The sequence below is a fragment of the Gossypium hirsutum genome, chromosome D12 (assembly GCF_007990345.1).
Source record: "Gossypium hirsutum isolate 1008001.06 chromosome D12, Gossypium_hirsutum_v2.1, whole genome shotgun sequence".
Lineage (NCBI taxonomy): Eukaryota > Viridiplantae > Streptophyta > Magnoliopsida > Malvales > Malvaceae > Gossypium > Gossypium hirsutum.
This window is the reverse complement of record NC_053448.1, coordinates 2308547-2322520: the sequence shown is the minus strand read 5'-3', so window position 1 is coordinate 2322520 and position 13974 is coordinate 2308547. Positions and strand designations below refer to the sequence as shown.

The 13974-nt window shown below is 35.0% G+C and overlaps 1 protein-coding gene across 2 annotated transcripts; it reads right to left on the bottom strand.

The window, feature by feature from the left end:
* Nucleotides 1-433: 433 nt before the first annotated feature.
* Nucleotides 434-3269, bottom strand: LOC107947396 (deSI-like protein At4g17486). 2 transcript variants are annotated; one of them, XM_016882060.2, is made up of 5 exons: nucleotides 3042-3265; nucleotides 2330-2428; nucleotides 2183-2212; nucleotides 1319-1606; nucleotides 434-939 (listed from the first exon to the last, which is right to left on the bottom strand). In XM_016882060.2, the coding sequence occupies exons 2-5, from the start codon at nucleotides 2391-2393 to the stop codon at nucleotides 698-700; spliced, it is 624 nt and encodes a 207-aa protein (XP_016737549.1). In that variant the 5' UTR covers nucleotides 2394-2428; nucleotides 3042-3265; the 3' UTR covers nucleotides 434-697. The 2 variants fall into 2 exon arrangements, with proteins under 2 accessions (XP_016737549.1, XP_016737548.1); XM_016882059.2 differs by having other exon boundaries at nucleotides 2183-2428; nucleotides 3042-3269.
* Nucleotides 3270-13974: the final 10705 nt, after the last annotated feature.

Sequence of the window (13974 nt, the reverse complement as noted above, 5' to 3'; positions counted from 1 at the left end):
TGTTTAAAGCCTTATATTATGTTTCTATTCTTTTATACTACCGTTTTATCCCCCAAAACATGATCCTTTCGTGCGGATAACAAAGTGGAAGATGCTCGTCTCCTGCGTTTCTCTGTTTCCCAGTTCTACGTTACAATCTCATAGTCGGTAACTAGCAAATAAACAGCTTTGCAGATCAATCTATAAAAATGATGATGATAAAAAAAAAAAAAAACTTTCTTCCCATCGTCACAAGGACCTACACTTAAGACGCATGAGACATAGATTTGTTCAAGACCCGAGCTACCTACACAATCTATTGGGCTGGATATTTAATAGACCACTCTTTGCATCAGGTTACATGTCCAGTCTTATAAGCTTGATAGGGCTGGAGCTAGGACAAAGCTGGTACAGCCCATATTAATAATAAAACTAATATCTTATTTAAATCTAATTATAAGAATATATATATTTTTTAATTTCAGGTTTTGTAAAACACAATGAATGATGAAACTGTAAAAACACCTAAAAGCAAGGGAAAATACGGAACAACGGAATCAATCAACATCAACAACCAATCAACTTCCCAAGCTGCGGTTAGTAAAACAGAGTCATTAAAGAAATAATAAGAAAAACTCCATTGCTGACTTTCAAAAAGAAAAAACTTGTACAGATTTTGCCCCTTCAAGTGACACCAGTGCTTCAATAATAGCCTTACTCACTGTTGTTTCAATAAGCTGCTTTTTGATCTCTTTAACTCCCATGGCGGTAGAGAGCCTTTATAATGAGAGTGCAAAAAGAGGGAAGACATTGACACTTCCTTTTGAGGCATTGAGATTGAGGATAAGCAACTGAAGGCACTTCTTAGCCTCTTCTTTTCACTGTCAGGTCGGAAGTTGGGGTCGTGGCGCGCTGCAGACGCTTTAAGAGCCTCAGGAAGAATGCAGTTGCACAATGAACCTACAAGAAGGATCCAAAAATGACAAGGTGAAGACCGACTTCTAATGACCTAAACAAGACAGGTTTCTGTAGCCATTGATTCTGCTTCGGTTATAACCTATATCGGTAAATCATTTCTATCAACAATAATAATATAGCTTCACCATAAGGTGTATATCATAAGCCTACTAAACACCTCGTGCTCTAGAAAAGTAGGAAGTAATATGTGATAAGCAACTCTCAATGGCATAAAGTAAAGAAAGGGTTGCCTAAAGTGTTGAATTAAAAATTCGGGTTAGAATAGTTCATTAAGGCTCCATCAACACCAACAAATATACTAAAGCATTCAAGCAAAGATATGTTGTTGACCCCAAAGAATTTTAGGCTCAATTTATAGTACCGATTCTTGCAAGTCGATTCACCCACTTTGGTATATGGTTCCCTGTCAGCTTGTAACATATATCTTCACAGAAATGGTTGCAGTTCTTATAAATCAAGTTATACGAGTCACCATTGTAACTTGCAGATTGGTGTTCCACAAATTCTCTTAGCTGGACAGGATCCAAGCATGTTGTTCCCATGAAAATTGATTTCCTAAACTTGAATCCGGGGCACTGTCGAGGTTCAACCTCAAATACACCACTAGTTGGGTAGTCATGAGCTCCAAAGGCATACTCTACACCTTGAACTGTAAGCATGCAAACATCATGAGAATACTATAAAATAATGCAAAACTATGTAATTTCTTGTTTTATGAGGAAAAAAAAAAGTTTATTCAATTTCATGTCTCATGACAGCCATCAGATACACTTCCGTGCTTGTTTATAGATAACCAAAGAAACCTTGAGAATACATCTTGGAATTTATGAAGCAAGGAGAAAATGAAGGTTTTTTCTTGTCATATCATAGTTAGTCTAAAGAAGATGAGTTCATGTCATATCATAGCAGAGCATTTATCGGTGAACAATTAGAGGGCAAATGCTAAGTTTCTGATATAATAAATCTGCACCAATTCACTGTTTGGTCCCTCCTTCCCGGCCTAACAATAGACAACAACCTTATGCTTCCCCGGTGCCAATGCGATCGCATAGTAGCAAAAGCAATAACTAGTTACTTGAGTTGCATAACGGTCTCACGCTTTTGCAAATTAAAAGAAAGATAATGACTGACATCTTTTGCATTCGAAGACTTTTAGATACCATTATAACAGTTTCAAGCCAAATAAATGCCCAAGAAAACTGATGAACAAAGAAACAAAGCTAACCTTCAACCCCAGTGTGAAAGATACCAAGACCTGCCCAATAAACATAGCCATTGACATTTGTTAAGTCATACACATTAAGGTAGACAGGAGCATTGCCAGGACTACAGCCTGCCGACCTTGCTTTTGGAAACATACAAAATTGAGTACCAGAATTGCCTCGGCGTCGAAGAGGCATAATAGAGTGCCAACCATGTTTTGGTTGCAATTTCATTGATACTGAAGAACAAATCAATACCTAGCTCCAACCTGCAGATATACAATGACACCTATATTATGTTGGGAGAAATACAAATATGCGAAGTGTTTTAATTCAGCTGACAATCTAACAGCTTTATGATCCCAATGGAAGTCATCTCTTAGTCCTCAATGCTAAAATACTCAGTTGAATGAAAATACCACAATTAGTCTAAATGAACATATAAGTACACCCCAGATCTCATAATAAATTACTATTAGATTCAAGATTTCAAGCATTACTGTATTTGGAACTTTTCTTATTTTGGACTAATATAATGCAGGCACCATTACCAAGGAAATGCAAGTCTCCATATAGACTTAAAGCAATATAAAGGGAAAAAAATTCTTTCAAAGAGGCAGATCGAAAGACCCCAAAAGATGGAGTTTAAAGAGAAACCAAGTAATGGTACTTTGCAATCTTAACACTAAACAATGAAAGTCAACTAAAAGAACATGGAGGAGCAGTGCAGCTATTTGTTGCCACTAAAGATGCAAAAACAAATCAACCAACTATAAAAGGAGCCAAACCCATGTTAGAAAACCTCCAAATCAAGCACACATTGTACACACAATGATAGAAAGGAAAAATGGAGAATAAGAAGCATGAAAGAAAGAAACAGGCCTCAGTGGAGAGAAGTGTCAAGAGAAGAGATCCATGATTGAGAACACCCCAAGGAAAGGTTAGCCAAAATGCAGGGAAAAGGCATTGTGAGGAGTCAGAGTAAAGAGAGGAGGGTGTGCTGTGAACTGAAAGGCTGAAACCCACACATTTGGCTCTGCTGTTTCTTTTGTTTCTTCTGACAAAAACCAAAGCTGGACTTGCAGTTTACAGAAACTATTTGTCCTTTCCATTTCTTGGAAAACTGAAAATCTATAAATTAAGAGAAACACGTATAAAATTAAATTTCTAGTAAAGTATTGTTTTGCTATCATAATAAAAAAAGGTTAAATTTTTTTATTAGTCCCTGTAGTTTATGAAAGTTGTGGATTTAATCCCTACACTTTAATTTGGTCATTTGTAGTCCTTGTACTTTTTGAATTTTAAAATTTCAGTCCTCTCCAAATGATAACAGTTAAATTTATTAAGTTTAGCTATTTCCAAAATCTAATGCGACAAATATATTATCATATACGTAATGTCATACTAGCTTGTTGTTTCCGCTTATTACTCGCTAGGAATTCAATTAATGGATTAATGATTGTCATTTCTGTCAAGACTAAAATTTCAAAATCTAAAAATTATAGAGACTTACAATAATCCAATTGAAAAATATGGATTAAACCTACAATTGTACGCATAATAAATGACTAGTAATTAGATTTAACGAAACAAGTTTAATTGTCACTGTTTAAGTCAGGGTCAAATTTTCAAAATTTAAAAATAAAAAGATTAAAAGTTTCAATTCGAAAAATATAAAGACTAAAATTAATCAAATTAAAATATAGGAATTAAATCCACGCCTCACACAAAATACAGGGACTAATTGCATAAGTTAACCTAAAAAACCCTCCAATTGCTAGAATATTTTAGTTTTCCCTTGCTTGATGCTTTTTTCATTTTCACCGGACACAGAAAGAGATATGTTTTTATGGTAAAATCAAGTAAGGTAGATTTGAATTTAGAAAAATTTGTATATCATCAATATTTATTTTAAAATTATTTACCCATATTATTTATATATTTTTTGATAATATAGTTGATAGTGTTATAAGTCTATTTGACATGACGATATTATAAATAACAATTAGAGTGCATTTAATATTGTTAATATAATATATTTACGTTGTAATTTAAGTTATATTTTTTATTTTACGTACATATTGCATATATGTTATTGTTTTTATTATTATTAATAATTTTTGCCCTTCATTATTTATTATTTGTTATTTTTAAATACCATATTCGAAATCCAACAAATTCATCAATATAAAATCTATATAGTAGCTTTCATATAAAAAAATATACAAATTGTAACAAAAGAATAATCCTCTACTTTACAGGCCAGCTTTAATCTGGATAATCGTGATTCTATAATAGTTTAATTATCAATTATTGAGAGATTTGAGAAGAGATCCAGTAATCATGTTCTAAATTCCTTGCATCAAAACTAAAACCATCAACCCAGTTCAAACTAATGAGCTAAATCCATCCAACTACCCCATTGAACAAGCCTCATGAACTGAACCGAAGCCATCCAACCATAGCCATGAACCCTATTCATTAATTAGGTTTAGCTCAAATGAAATGTGGAAGAGCTATCCAATCCTATATCCTGTTGTAATTCTTGATTACGAGGAGTTGGACGTTCGTTATCTGCAATTGCTACGATGTGTTGAAGTATATCTTTAAAGACGAACTAGAAACTGAAAAACGAAAGTTGACGACTCACAAGCAAAGCATTTTAATAACATGCACTGGTCAATGTAAAAATATTAATAATTCTTCTATCAACTAAAAGAAGGGCACTCCAATATGGTTGAACAAATTCTGAAAAAAAAAACTGGAAACACATGGATCCATGAGCATTGAGGTATCTAGTCAAGGGTTGGACTATGGTTTCGGGAAACAAAGCTCGCCCTTCCTTATTCGGATGCATTTAAAAAAAAAGTAAAACCATGAGAAACAAACCTTAGATCTCCAAAACAAACAATACCTTGGTAACAAAAGCAATCCAATTCCTTGCAACAACAAAGATCAGTATATGTTCCCTTCAAATTTTATAATAGGTAAATCTAAAAAAATATCAGTTTAGTAATAGATTGAGAAAACAAGATATAGTCATGCCCTGGGATTTAAATTGCGGTCGCGGCCGCGTTTTCGGTCGCGTTGCGTTTATCGCGGTTGCGGACATAACAGATGCTATTGCGGTCATTGCGGGTATCGCGGTAGTGAATTTTTTAAAATTCCCACAACTTATTGTAAAACATTCCAAGCCCTTTCCACAACTTCACTACTCTCCTTACTCTCTTCGATAACCAAGGGCTTAACTTGACCATTTAGTTCTCCAGTTTTACCGACTGTTGCATGGCTTCCACGTTATTCTCTACACTTGTGCACATGTTAATCAAACAAACTCCTCTTTGTTCTTCACTTAATTTTTTCAATCAACAAATTCAACGTTTCATTACTTGAAAACACAAAGGAATACACCCCCAAACTACTTTCTTTCAAAAATATTTCAGGAGAAAGAAAGTGAGTGCAAGTGTGCAACAGTTGTTCTGGTTTCAACAACAACATGGATATTGTTTCAAGGATATCAGTTCAACTTCATCACTGTCGCTTCATGGCTCATCATCTTCATCTTTGCTTCACTTTTCCTTTGGGGAAATTTTCTCAGGCTTCTCGGCTGTTCAAAGTGCTCTCATTTGTTTTCCAGGTGGTCATACAATCGGCATATCCCATTGCCCGGCTGTTTCGCGTCGATTGTACAATTCCACCGGCCCCGGCAGAATCGACCCAACCATGGACAGCGAGTACGTTGAAAACCTCAAGATCTTAGCTACTACTCACTCTTGCTCAAAACAATGGGTCTTTTTCAATCCGATGCTGCTTTAACCACTGTAACAAAAAATAACGGGAATAGCGGCCTGTTATTCCCGTAATTGGCCGTTACCCGTTAAATTGCAACCGCGATCCACCGCTATCGGTGTGACTCCGCTTCACACCGCTATTTTCAGCAATAGCGATTTCGGACGGCGCCGCTACCACTATATAGCGGCCGCTATTCCGATATCGGACCACTATTTAAATCCCTGGTCATGCCAACCAAATATAAGGTTGCATTGCTGTCTATTCTACAAATATGGTGTATAAAGCTTAATTCGCAATTTCCATTTTTTTTTGGTATAACAGTAAAAGAGGCAAGCACATATAACTCTAATGATGTTTACCAAAACTCCATGCCTGTAACACCCCTTACCCGAGACCGTTTCCGGAGTCGAGCACGAGGCATTACTTAGCTTATCTTACCAATTCGGAGCATAAAAACTAGGTTTGAAAATTTATTTCATTATTCACAGCAAATCTGTCCAATCGCGCAGCAGTTACTAAATTAATTATAACTTGAGCTACAGAACTCGAAATTTAATTCTGTAAATTTTCCATGAAACTAGACTCATATATCTACTCACCATAAAATTTTTAGAATTTTTGGTTCAGCAAATTAGTACAGTTTATTAGTTAAAGTCTCCCCTGTTTCACCACCTGACTGCCCTGACCTCTAGTCACTAAAAATAAGTTTTCTCACTGTAGGATTTTCATATGAAGTTCTTACTTGTTTCTACAGAAAATAGACTCATTAAGGAATCTAAGCATGTAAATTTCAACTCATAACCATTTTTGTACAATTTTTAATTATTTTCTAAACTCAGAACAGGGGACTCCAAAAACAGTTCTGACCCTATCTTACTAAAATTCACATATCTTAAAATATAAATTTCCTTTTTCTACACAGTTATTTTTCCATGAAAATAGACTCAACAAGCTTTAATTCCATATATCATTCACCCTCTAATTCATTTTATACTATCTTGGGTGATTTTTTCAAATTCACGTCACTGTGCTGCCTGAATTCTGTTTCTTTGCAAAATTTTATCCTTTCATGATTTCCATGCATAATTTATCACCTAATCTTTCATAACAACAAACACCTTCATCCTTAACCATTTTAATAACCATACATCATCAAATACTTACACATCACTCATTAGTAAAATCATCATTACAAACATACAAAATAACTAAATCCCTATACATGCCATAACTCAAACGTGTTTCGATATAAAATACCGAGCAGTTGTAGTTGATAGTGTGGACGATCTCCGACTTCTTTAGGATCCTTGAAGTAGCTTTGCAATACTATAAGAGAAAGAGAAATAAAAGAAGTAAGCATAAAGCTTAGTAAGTTTACTAGCAAATAAATAACAATATTTAACTTAAATAATTAAACTCAATGTCTATATCTCTAGTTTACTCTTTAGTTAATCTTATACTAGTTCTCTTACTTGTTTACTTAGAATACTTGTGTGCATAACTTACTCAATCCTTGCTGCATCGTTGAACATCAATTGATAGTATAATAAGTTCTTAAGTCTTACAACTTACCTGAGCTTGCCATTTATGCTTTAAACTGAACTTTCATGAACATGATTCGTTTACAAGCCCGTTGAGCTACATTGGAATAATAAGGATACTCGGGTCTCTTCTGATAATAACATGCCAAAGCCATGTCCCAGACATGGTCTTACATGGGATGTTCTCGTGATGGTGCCCATGCCATGTCCCAGACATGGTCTTATAGGGGACCTCTCATCTCGGTGCCAACGCCATGTCCCAGACATGGTCTTACATGGGACCTCTCGTCTCGGTGCCCATGCCATGTCCCAGACATGGTCTTACAGGGGACCTCTCATGATCTTAAGGATGCCAATGCCATGTCCCAGACATGGTCTTACATGGGATCTCTTTACCCAAATGTCATGACATTCATATCCAGTACCATCATTATGTATCAATGGGACTTTTAAATTTTAATTTTCTATCATTTCATACTTGGATCATCATCAAATAAATTCATAAAATAAATTCATAATTGCTGGAAATTAACAGCATTAATAATAGATATTGAAATATATTTATTTACCGTAAACTTACCTCGGTACCAATTATAGCCAAATTCACCAACTTAGTCTTCAACTTTATTCTTCCCTTTGTCTAACCTCGAGTTTCGTACTTCTTGATCTAAAATAGTAAATTTAACTTATTTAATAATCACATTCATTAAAACAGCCCTCGACTCTAACTTTTTCAAAATTACAATTTTGCCCCTAAACTTTTACATAATTACATTTTTGCCCCAAGGCTCGGAAATTAAACTTCATCTCTTATTTTTATGTTTTATAACATTCTGAACATTTTTTCCTTCTATGAAAACATCAAATTCCCACTCTAACATGTACTTATGAACATTAGGTATTTTTACCGATTATGTCGTTTTACTCGCTTTCACTTAAAATCGCTTAGCAAAAGTTGTTTAACATAATTTCTAGCTTCATATTCTATCATAAAACATCAAAATAAACACTTTTCACCTATGGGTATTTTTCCAAATATAAACCCTAGGTTAAATTATTGCTAGAATAAGCTAAATTAAGCTACCGGGATCTCAAAAACGTAAAGAACATTAAAAACGGGGCTTGGGATCACTTACTATGGAGCTTGGAAGCTTGAAAACCCTAACTATGGCTTCCCCCCTTGCTGATTTCGTTCATATGAAGAAGATGATGATTTTTGCCATCTTTTTCCCTTTTAATTCATTTTAATTACTAGATTACCAAATTGCCCTTAACTTAAAAATTTTCTATTTCACTTATCTCATGTCCATTTTTGTCTACCGAGTTACCAATGGTATAATTACCATATAAGGACCTCCAATTTAAAGTTTCATAACAATTGGACACCTCTAACATGTAGAACTCAACTTTTACACTTTTTACAATTTAGTCCTTTTGACTAAATTGAGTGCCCAAACGTCGAAATTTTCGAACGAAATTTTCAAAAAATCATTTGTGAAATTGTAGACCATAAAAATATAAGAAAAATAAAATTTTTCTCATCGGATTTGTGGTTCCGAAACCACTGTTCCGATAACCTCAAATTTGGGCCATTACAACTCTCCCCCCCTTTTTAGGATTTTCGTCCTCGAAAATCTTACCAGTAAAGAGATTCGGGTATTGCTTCCTCATTGTCTCTTCCGGTTCCCATGTTGCTTCCTCAATCCCGTGCTTTTGCCATAGCACTTTCACCATATTTACCTTTTTGTTTCTAAGCTCCTTTGTTTCTCGTGCTAATACTTTAACCGGTTCTTCATTATAAGTCAAATCCGGCTGAATTTCTACTTCTGTTGGAGTAATAACATGTGAAGGATCTGATCGATACCGTCGTAGCATAGATACATGAAATACATTATGAATTTTGTCGAGTTCCGGTGGTAAAACCAATCGGTAAGCAACTGGTCCAATTCTTTCTATAATCTCATATGGTCCGATAAATCTTGGACTCAATTTACCCTTTCGACCGAACCGGAGAACTTTCTTCCAAGGAGACACTTTTAAGAATACTTTATCACCCACCTGAAATTCAATCTCCCTTCGTTTAAGATCGGCGTATGACTTTTGACGATCGGAAGCTGCTTTTAAACTATCCCGAATCAGTCTTACTTTTTCTTCTATTTCCCAAATCAAATCAACCCCGTGTATCTTCTTTTCACTGAGCTCTGTCCAATATAATGGTGTTCTACATTTTCTACCATACAAAGCTTCATACGGAGCCATTTTAATACTGGACTGATAACTGTTATTATAAGCAAATTCAATCAAAGGTAGATACCTTTCCCAATTACCTTGAAACTCTAATGCACAACATCGGAGCATATCTTCCAATACCTGAATTACACGCTCAGATTGGCCATCTGTCTGAGGATGAAATGCAGTACTGAAATACAACTAAGTACCCAAAGCTTCTTGTAATTTGTTCCAGAAACGAGACGTAAATCGGGGATCTCTGTCTGATATAATGGAGACAGGCACTCCATGTAGTCTAACAATCTCAGATATATACAATCCAGCCAATTTATCTAAAGAATAATCCATACATACTGGGATAAAGTGCGCGGACTTTGTCAATCGGTCGACAATTACCCAAATGGCATCTTTCTTCTTCGGAGATAACGGTAACCCAGATACAAAATCCATAGTGATTCTTTCCCATTTCCATTCCGGTATAGTGATTGGCTGAAGCAACCCCGAAGGTACCTGATGTTCAGCCTTAACCTGCTGACATACTAAACATCTTGATACAAACTCAGAGATATCACGTTTCATACTCGGCCACCAATACATCTTTTTCAAGTCATTATACATTTTATTACCTCCCGGATGTACGGACATAATACCACTGTGTGCTTCGTGTAAAATCTTCTGTACAAGTTCTGAATTCTTCGGTACACATACTCTGCCTCTGAATAATAAACAACCATCAGTTCCAATCTGAAATTCTGAATCATTACCTGACTCGCAATGCACCCGTTTAGCCTGTAATTTCTCATCATTCCTCTGAGCTTCACATATTTGTTGACGGAATGTCAATTTAGCTCTCAATTCAGCTATGATTGAACCATCATTAGACAGTGACAACCGGCTATTCATAGCTCGTAAAGCAAATAGAGATTTTCGGCTCAAAGCATCAGCTACCACGTTAGCCTTACCCGGATGGTAATCAATAACCAAATCATAATCCTTTATCAATTCAAGCCACCTGCGTTGTCTCAAATTCAAATCTTTCTGTGTCATCAAATATTTCAAGCTTTTCTGATCAGTATAAATATGACACTTTTCACCATACAAATAATGCCGCCATATTTTCAATGCAAATACAATAGCAGCTAACTCGAGATCATGTACCGGGTAGTTTCTTTCATGTGGCTTAAGTTGTCTTGAAGCATAGGCTATTACTTTATCTTCTTGCATCAAGACACAACCCAAACCATTTAATGATGCATCACTATAAATAATAAATTCCTTACCCGATTCAGGCTGTACCAACACAGGTGCTTTCGTTAACAACTCCTTCAATCGGTCGAAACTTTGCTGGCATCTTTCTGTCCATTCAAATTTAACATCTTTCTGTAATAAACGGGTCATTGGAGAAGCTATCATAGAAAACCCTTGTACAAATCTCCGATAATAACCAGCTAAACCCAAGAAACTTCTAACTTCAGATACATTCTTCGGTGGACTCCAATTGACAATAGCTGAAATTTTACTCGGATCTAGCCTGATGCCTTCCGCGGATACAATATGTCCGAGAAAACCTACCTCTCGAAGCCAAAATTCACATTTACTGAATTTAGCATAAAGTTTCTTTTCACGCAGAATTTGCAACACTATTTTCAAATGTTCTGCATGCTCAGTTTCATCCCGAGAATAAACTAAAATGTCATCAATAAAAACTACTACAAACCTATCTAGATACGGTCTGAATATCCGGTTCATCAAATCCATGAATACTGCAGGTGCATTAGTCAACCCAAACGGCATAACCAGAAACTCATAATGCCCATACCTGGTTCTGAAAGCTGTCTTTGGCACATCTGGCTCTTTTACCCGTAACTGATAATAACCCGATCGGAGATCAATCTTTGAAAATACTGTGGCACCTTTCAGTTGATCAAATAAGTCATCAATTCGAGGCAATGGGTACTTATTCTTTATAGTTTCCTTATTAAGCTGCCGATAGTCAATACACAATCTCAAAGACCCGTCTTTCTTTTTCACAAACAGAACTGGAGCACCCCAAGGTGATGACTCGGACGAACAAAACCTCTGTCAACAAGTTCCTGTAACTGTGCTTTTAACTCTTTTAATTCTGTAGGAGCCATACGATACGGAGCTATGGAAATTGGGGCAGTTCCCGGAATCAGATCTATAGAAAATTCCACTTCTCTTTCTGGTGGCAACCCTGGTAACTCCTCTGGAAATACATCAGAAAATTCACATACAACTGGCACTGCCTGTATCTTTGACTCAAATACCTTAGTATCCAACACATACGCCAAATAAACATCATACCCTTTTCTAACACACCTCTGAGCTGTCATAACTAAAATCATATCGGATAATCCCTTTGTCTGATTAGATTTAACCCAAAGTAATTCTCCATTCTGGCATTTCAACACAACATATTTTTGTCTACAGTTTACTACTGCATCATGCTGAGTTAACCAATCCATGCCCAATGTAACGGCCCAAATTTCAGTGATATCGGAACAGTGATTTGAGATCACTAAATCCGACAAGTATGTTTAAAAATTTAATAAATTAATAATTATGAGTCAAGTGTGAATTTAGAAGAATTTTGAATTAGTGAATTTTGTGTAAAAAAAAAGAGAGAAAAGAATTTAATAAGTAAATTGGGTCTAAAATGAGGTATCGAGACCTCGAATTCATAAACCGAGCCATAAATATTTTTAGAAATATTTATGGAGTGTAAATAAGTTAGTATTAAAGTTTCGTCAAGAAATTTTAAGATTTCGGTAGTTAATTAGGTGAAAAGGACTAAATTGAACTAATTGTAAAATTGTGAGATGTGATTAAATAGCTTAAGTATTTAAAAAGATGGATTTAAAGAGCAATTAGACCCAAAGGTTAATGGCTGGACGGTTTGGGTATGAAATAAGCAAGAAAACAATGTGAACAAGGGGCAAAATTGGAAATAGCATAAAAGTTAGTAATTAAATAATGATGTAATTGAAAAATCTAGACATTTTCTTCATCTTTCTCAGCCAGAAACGTCGTACCAGGTCTCCTATGCTGGTTTTTCATATTTTTACACCATGTAAGTTCAATTTTTACTATTTCTCAGTAATTTTTATGTTTTGGTGACTTTTACAATTAGGTCCAATCATCTAATTCATTAGTTTTTGATTTGGTGGGTGAAATTGGAAGTTACCCTGGCTGAGTAAGGGTAGTATATGATGAATTATTATGAAATTGAAGTTCTAATTTCATATTAAGGTTGTTTTATTAAGTCATTTTGATAGAAAATGGTATTTAGGACCTAATTGTGAAAAAGTTGTGAATTAGATGTTGGTGTTGAAATTGAGAATATCAAAGGTTGTGAAATAATTTATAATGATAAAATAAAGTGTTAATTGAGAAAAAATTAGTTCAATTGATGGGTGAATTGAGTAGGGACTAAATTGTAAAAACTGTAAATTTTAGGGTAAAAGTGTAATTTCAAAATTTGAACAGCATAAATTGTGAAGTGAAGTAGAAATCAAATAAATGCTAATGAGTAGAAATAATTTATATTATAGATCAAGAGAAACGAGATTCAAGTCGTGATCGAGGGAAAAATAAAGTTTACGAGGAATAGGCTCGATTGCTAATATTTTATATCAAGGTAAGTTCATATGATTTTTCATAATGCAATGTGTAATTTAATGTTTTGAAATGAAAATTTCATGAATGATATAGTATATTATTGTATATAAAATGTCATTAAACTGTGATAATTGTAAAATGATATTTGAATAAAAGTACAAATTAAATGGAACAACGGACTTGAGTACTTTCATTCAGTGGCTAAGACGAATTGACGGAAAAGACCATGGTTGGACCATGGCAGCATGTGAAATGTGATTTCCGTATAAGACCATAGCTGGGCTATGGCTTCGGAGAAATGTGATTTGTGCTTCCGTATAAGACCATATCCGGGATATGGCATCGGTGTGATATGTGCTACTGTATAAGACCATATCTGGGATATGGCATCAGTGTGATATGTGATTCGTATAAGACCATGGCTGGGCTATGGCCTCGGTATGTGATATGTGACTATGTGCAAGACCATAATTTTACTATGGCATTGTGATAATGAGGTACTCAATTCCGTAGTTGTTCCCTAATTTGATTATGAACGAAAATGTAAAATGGCCCGAAAAGATTAAGAATTGGTGAATACTATGAAAATGACACGATTTGGAATAAGTTCTTGA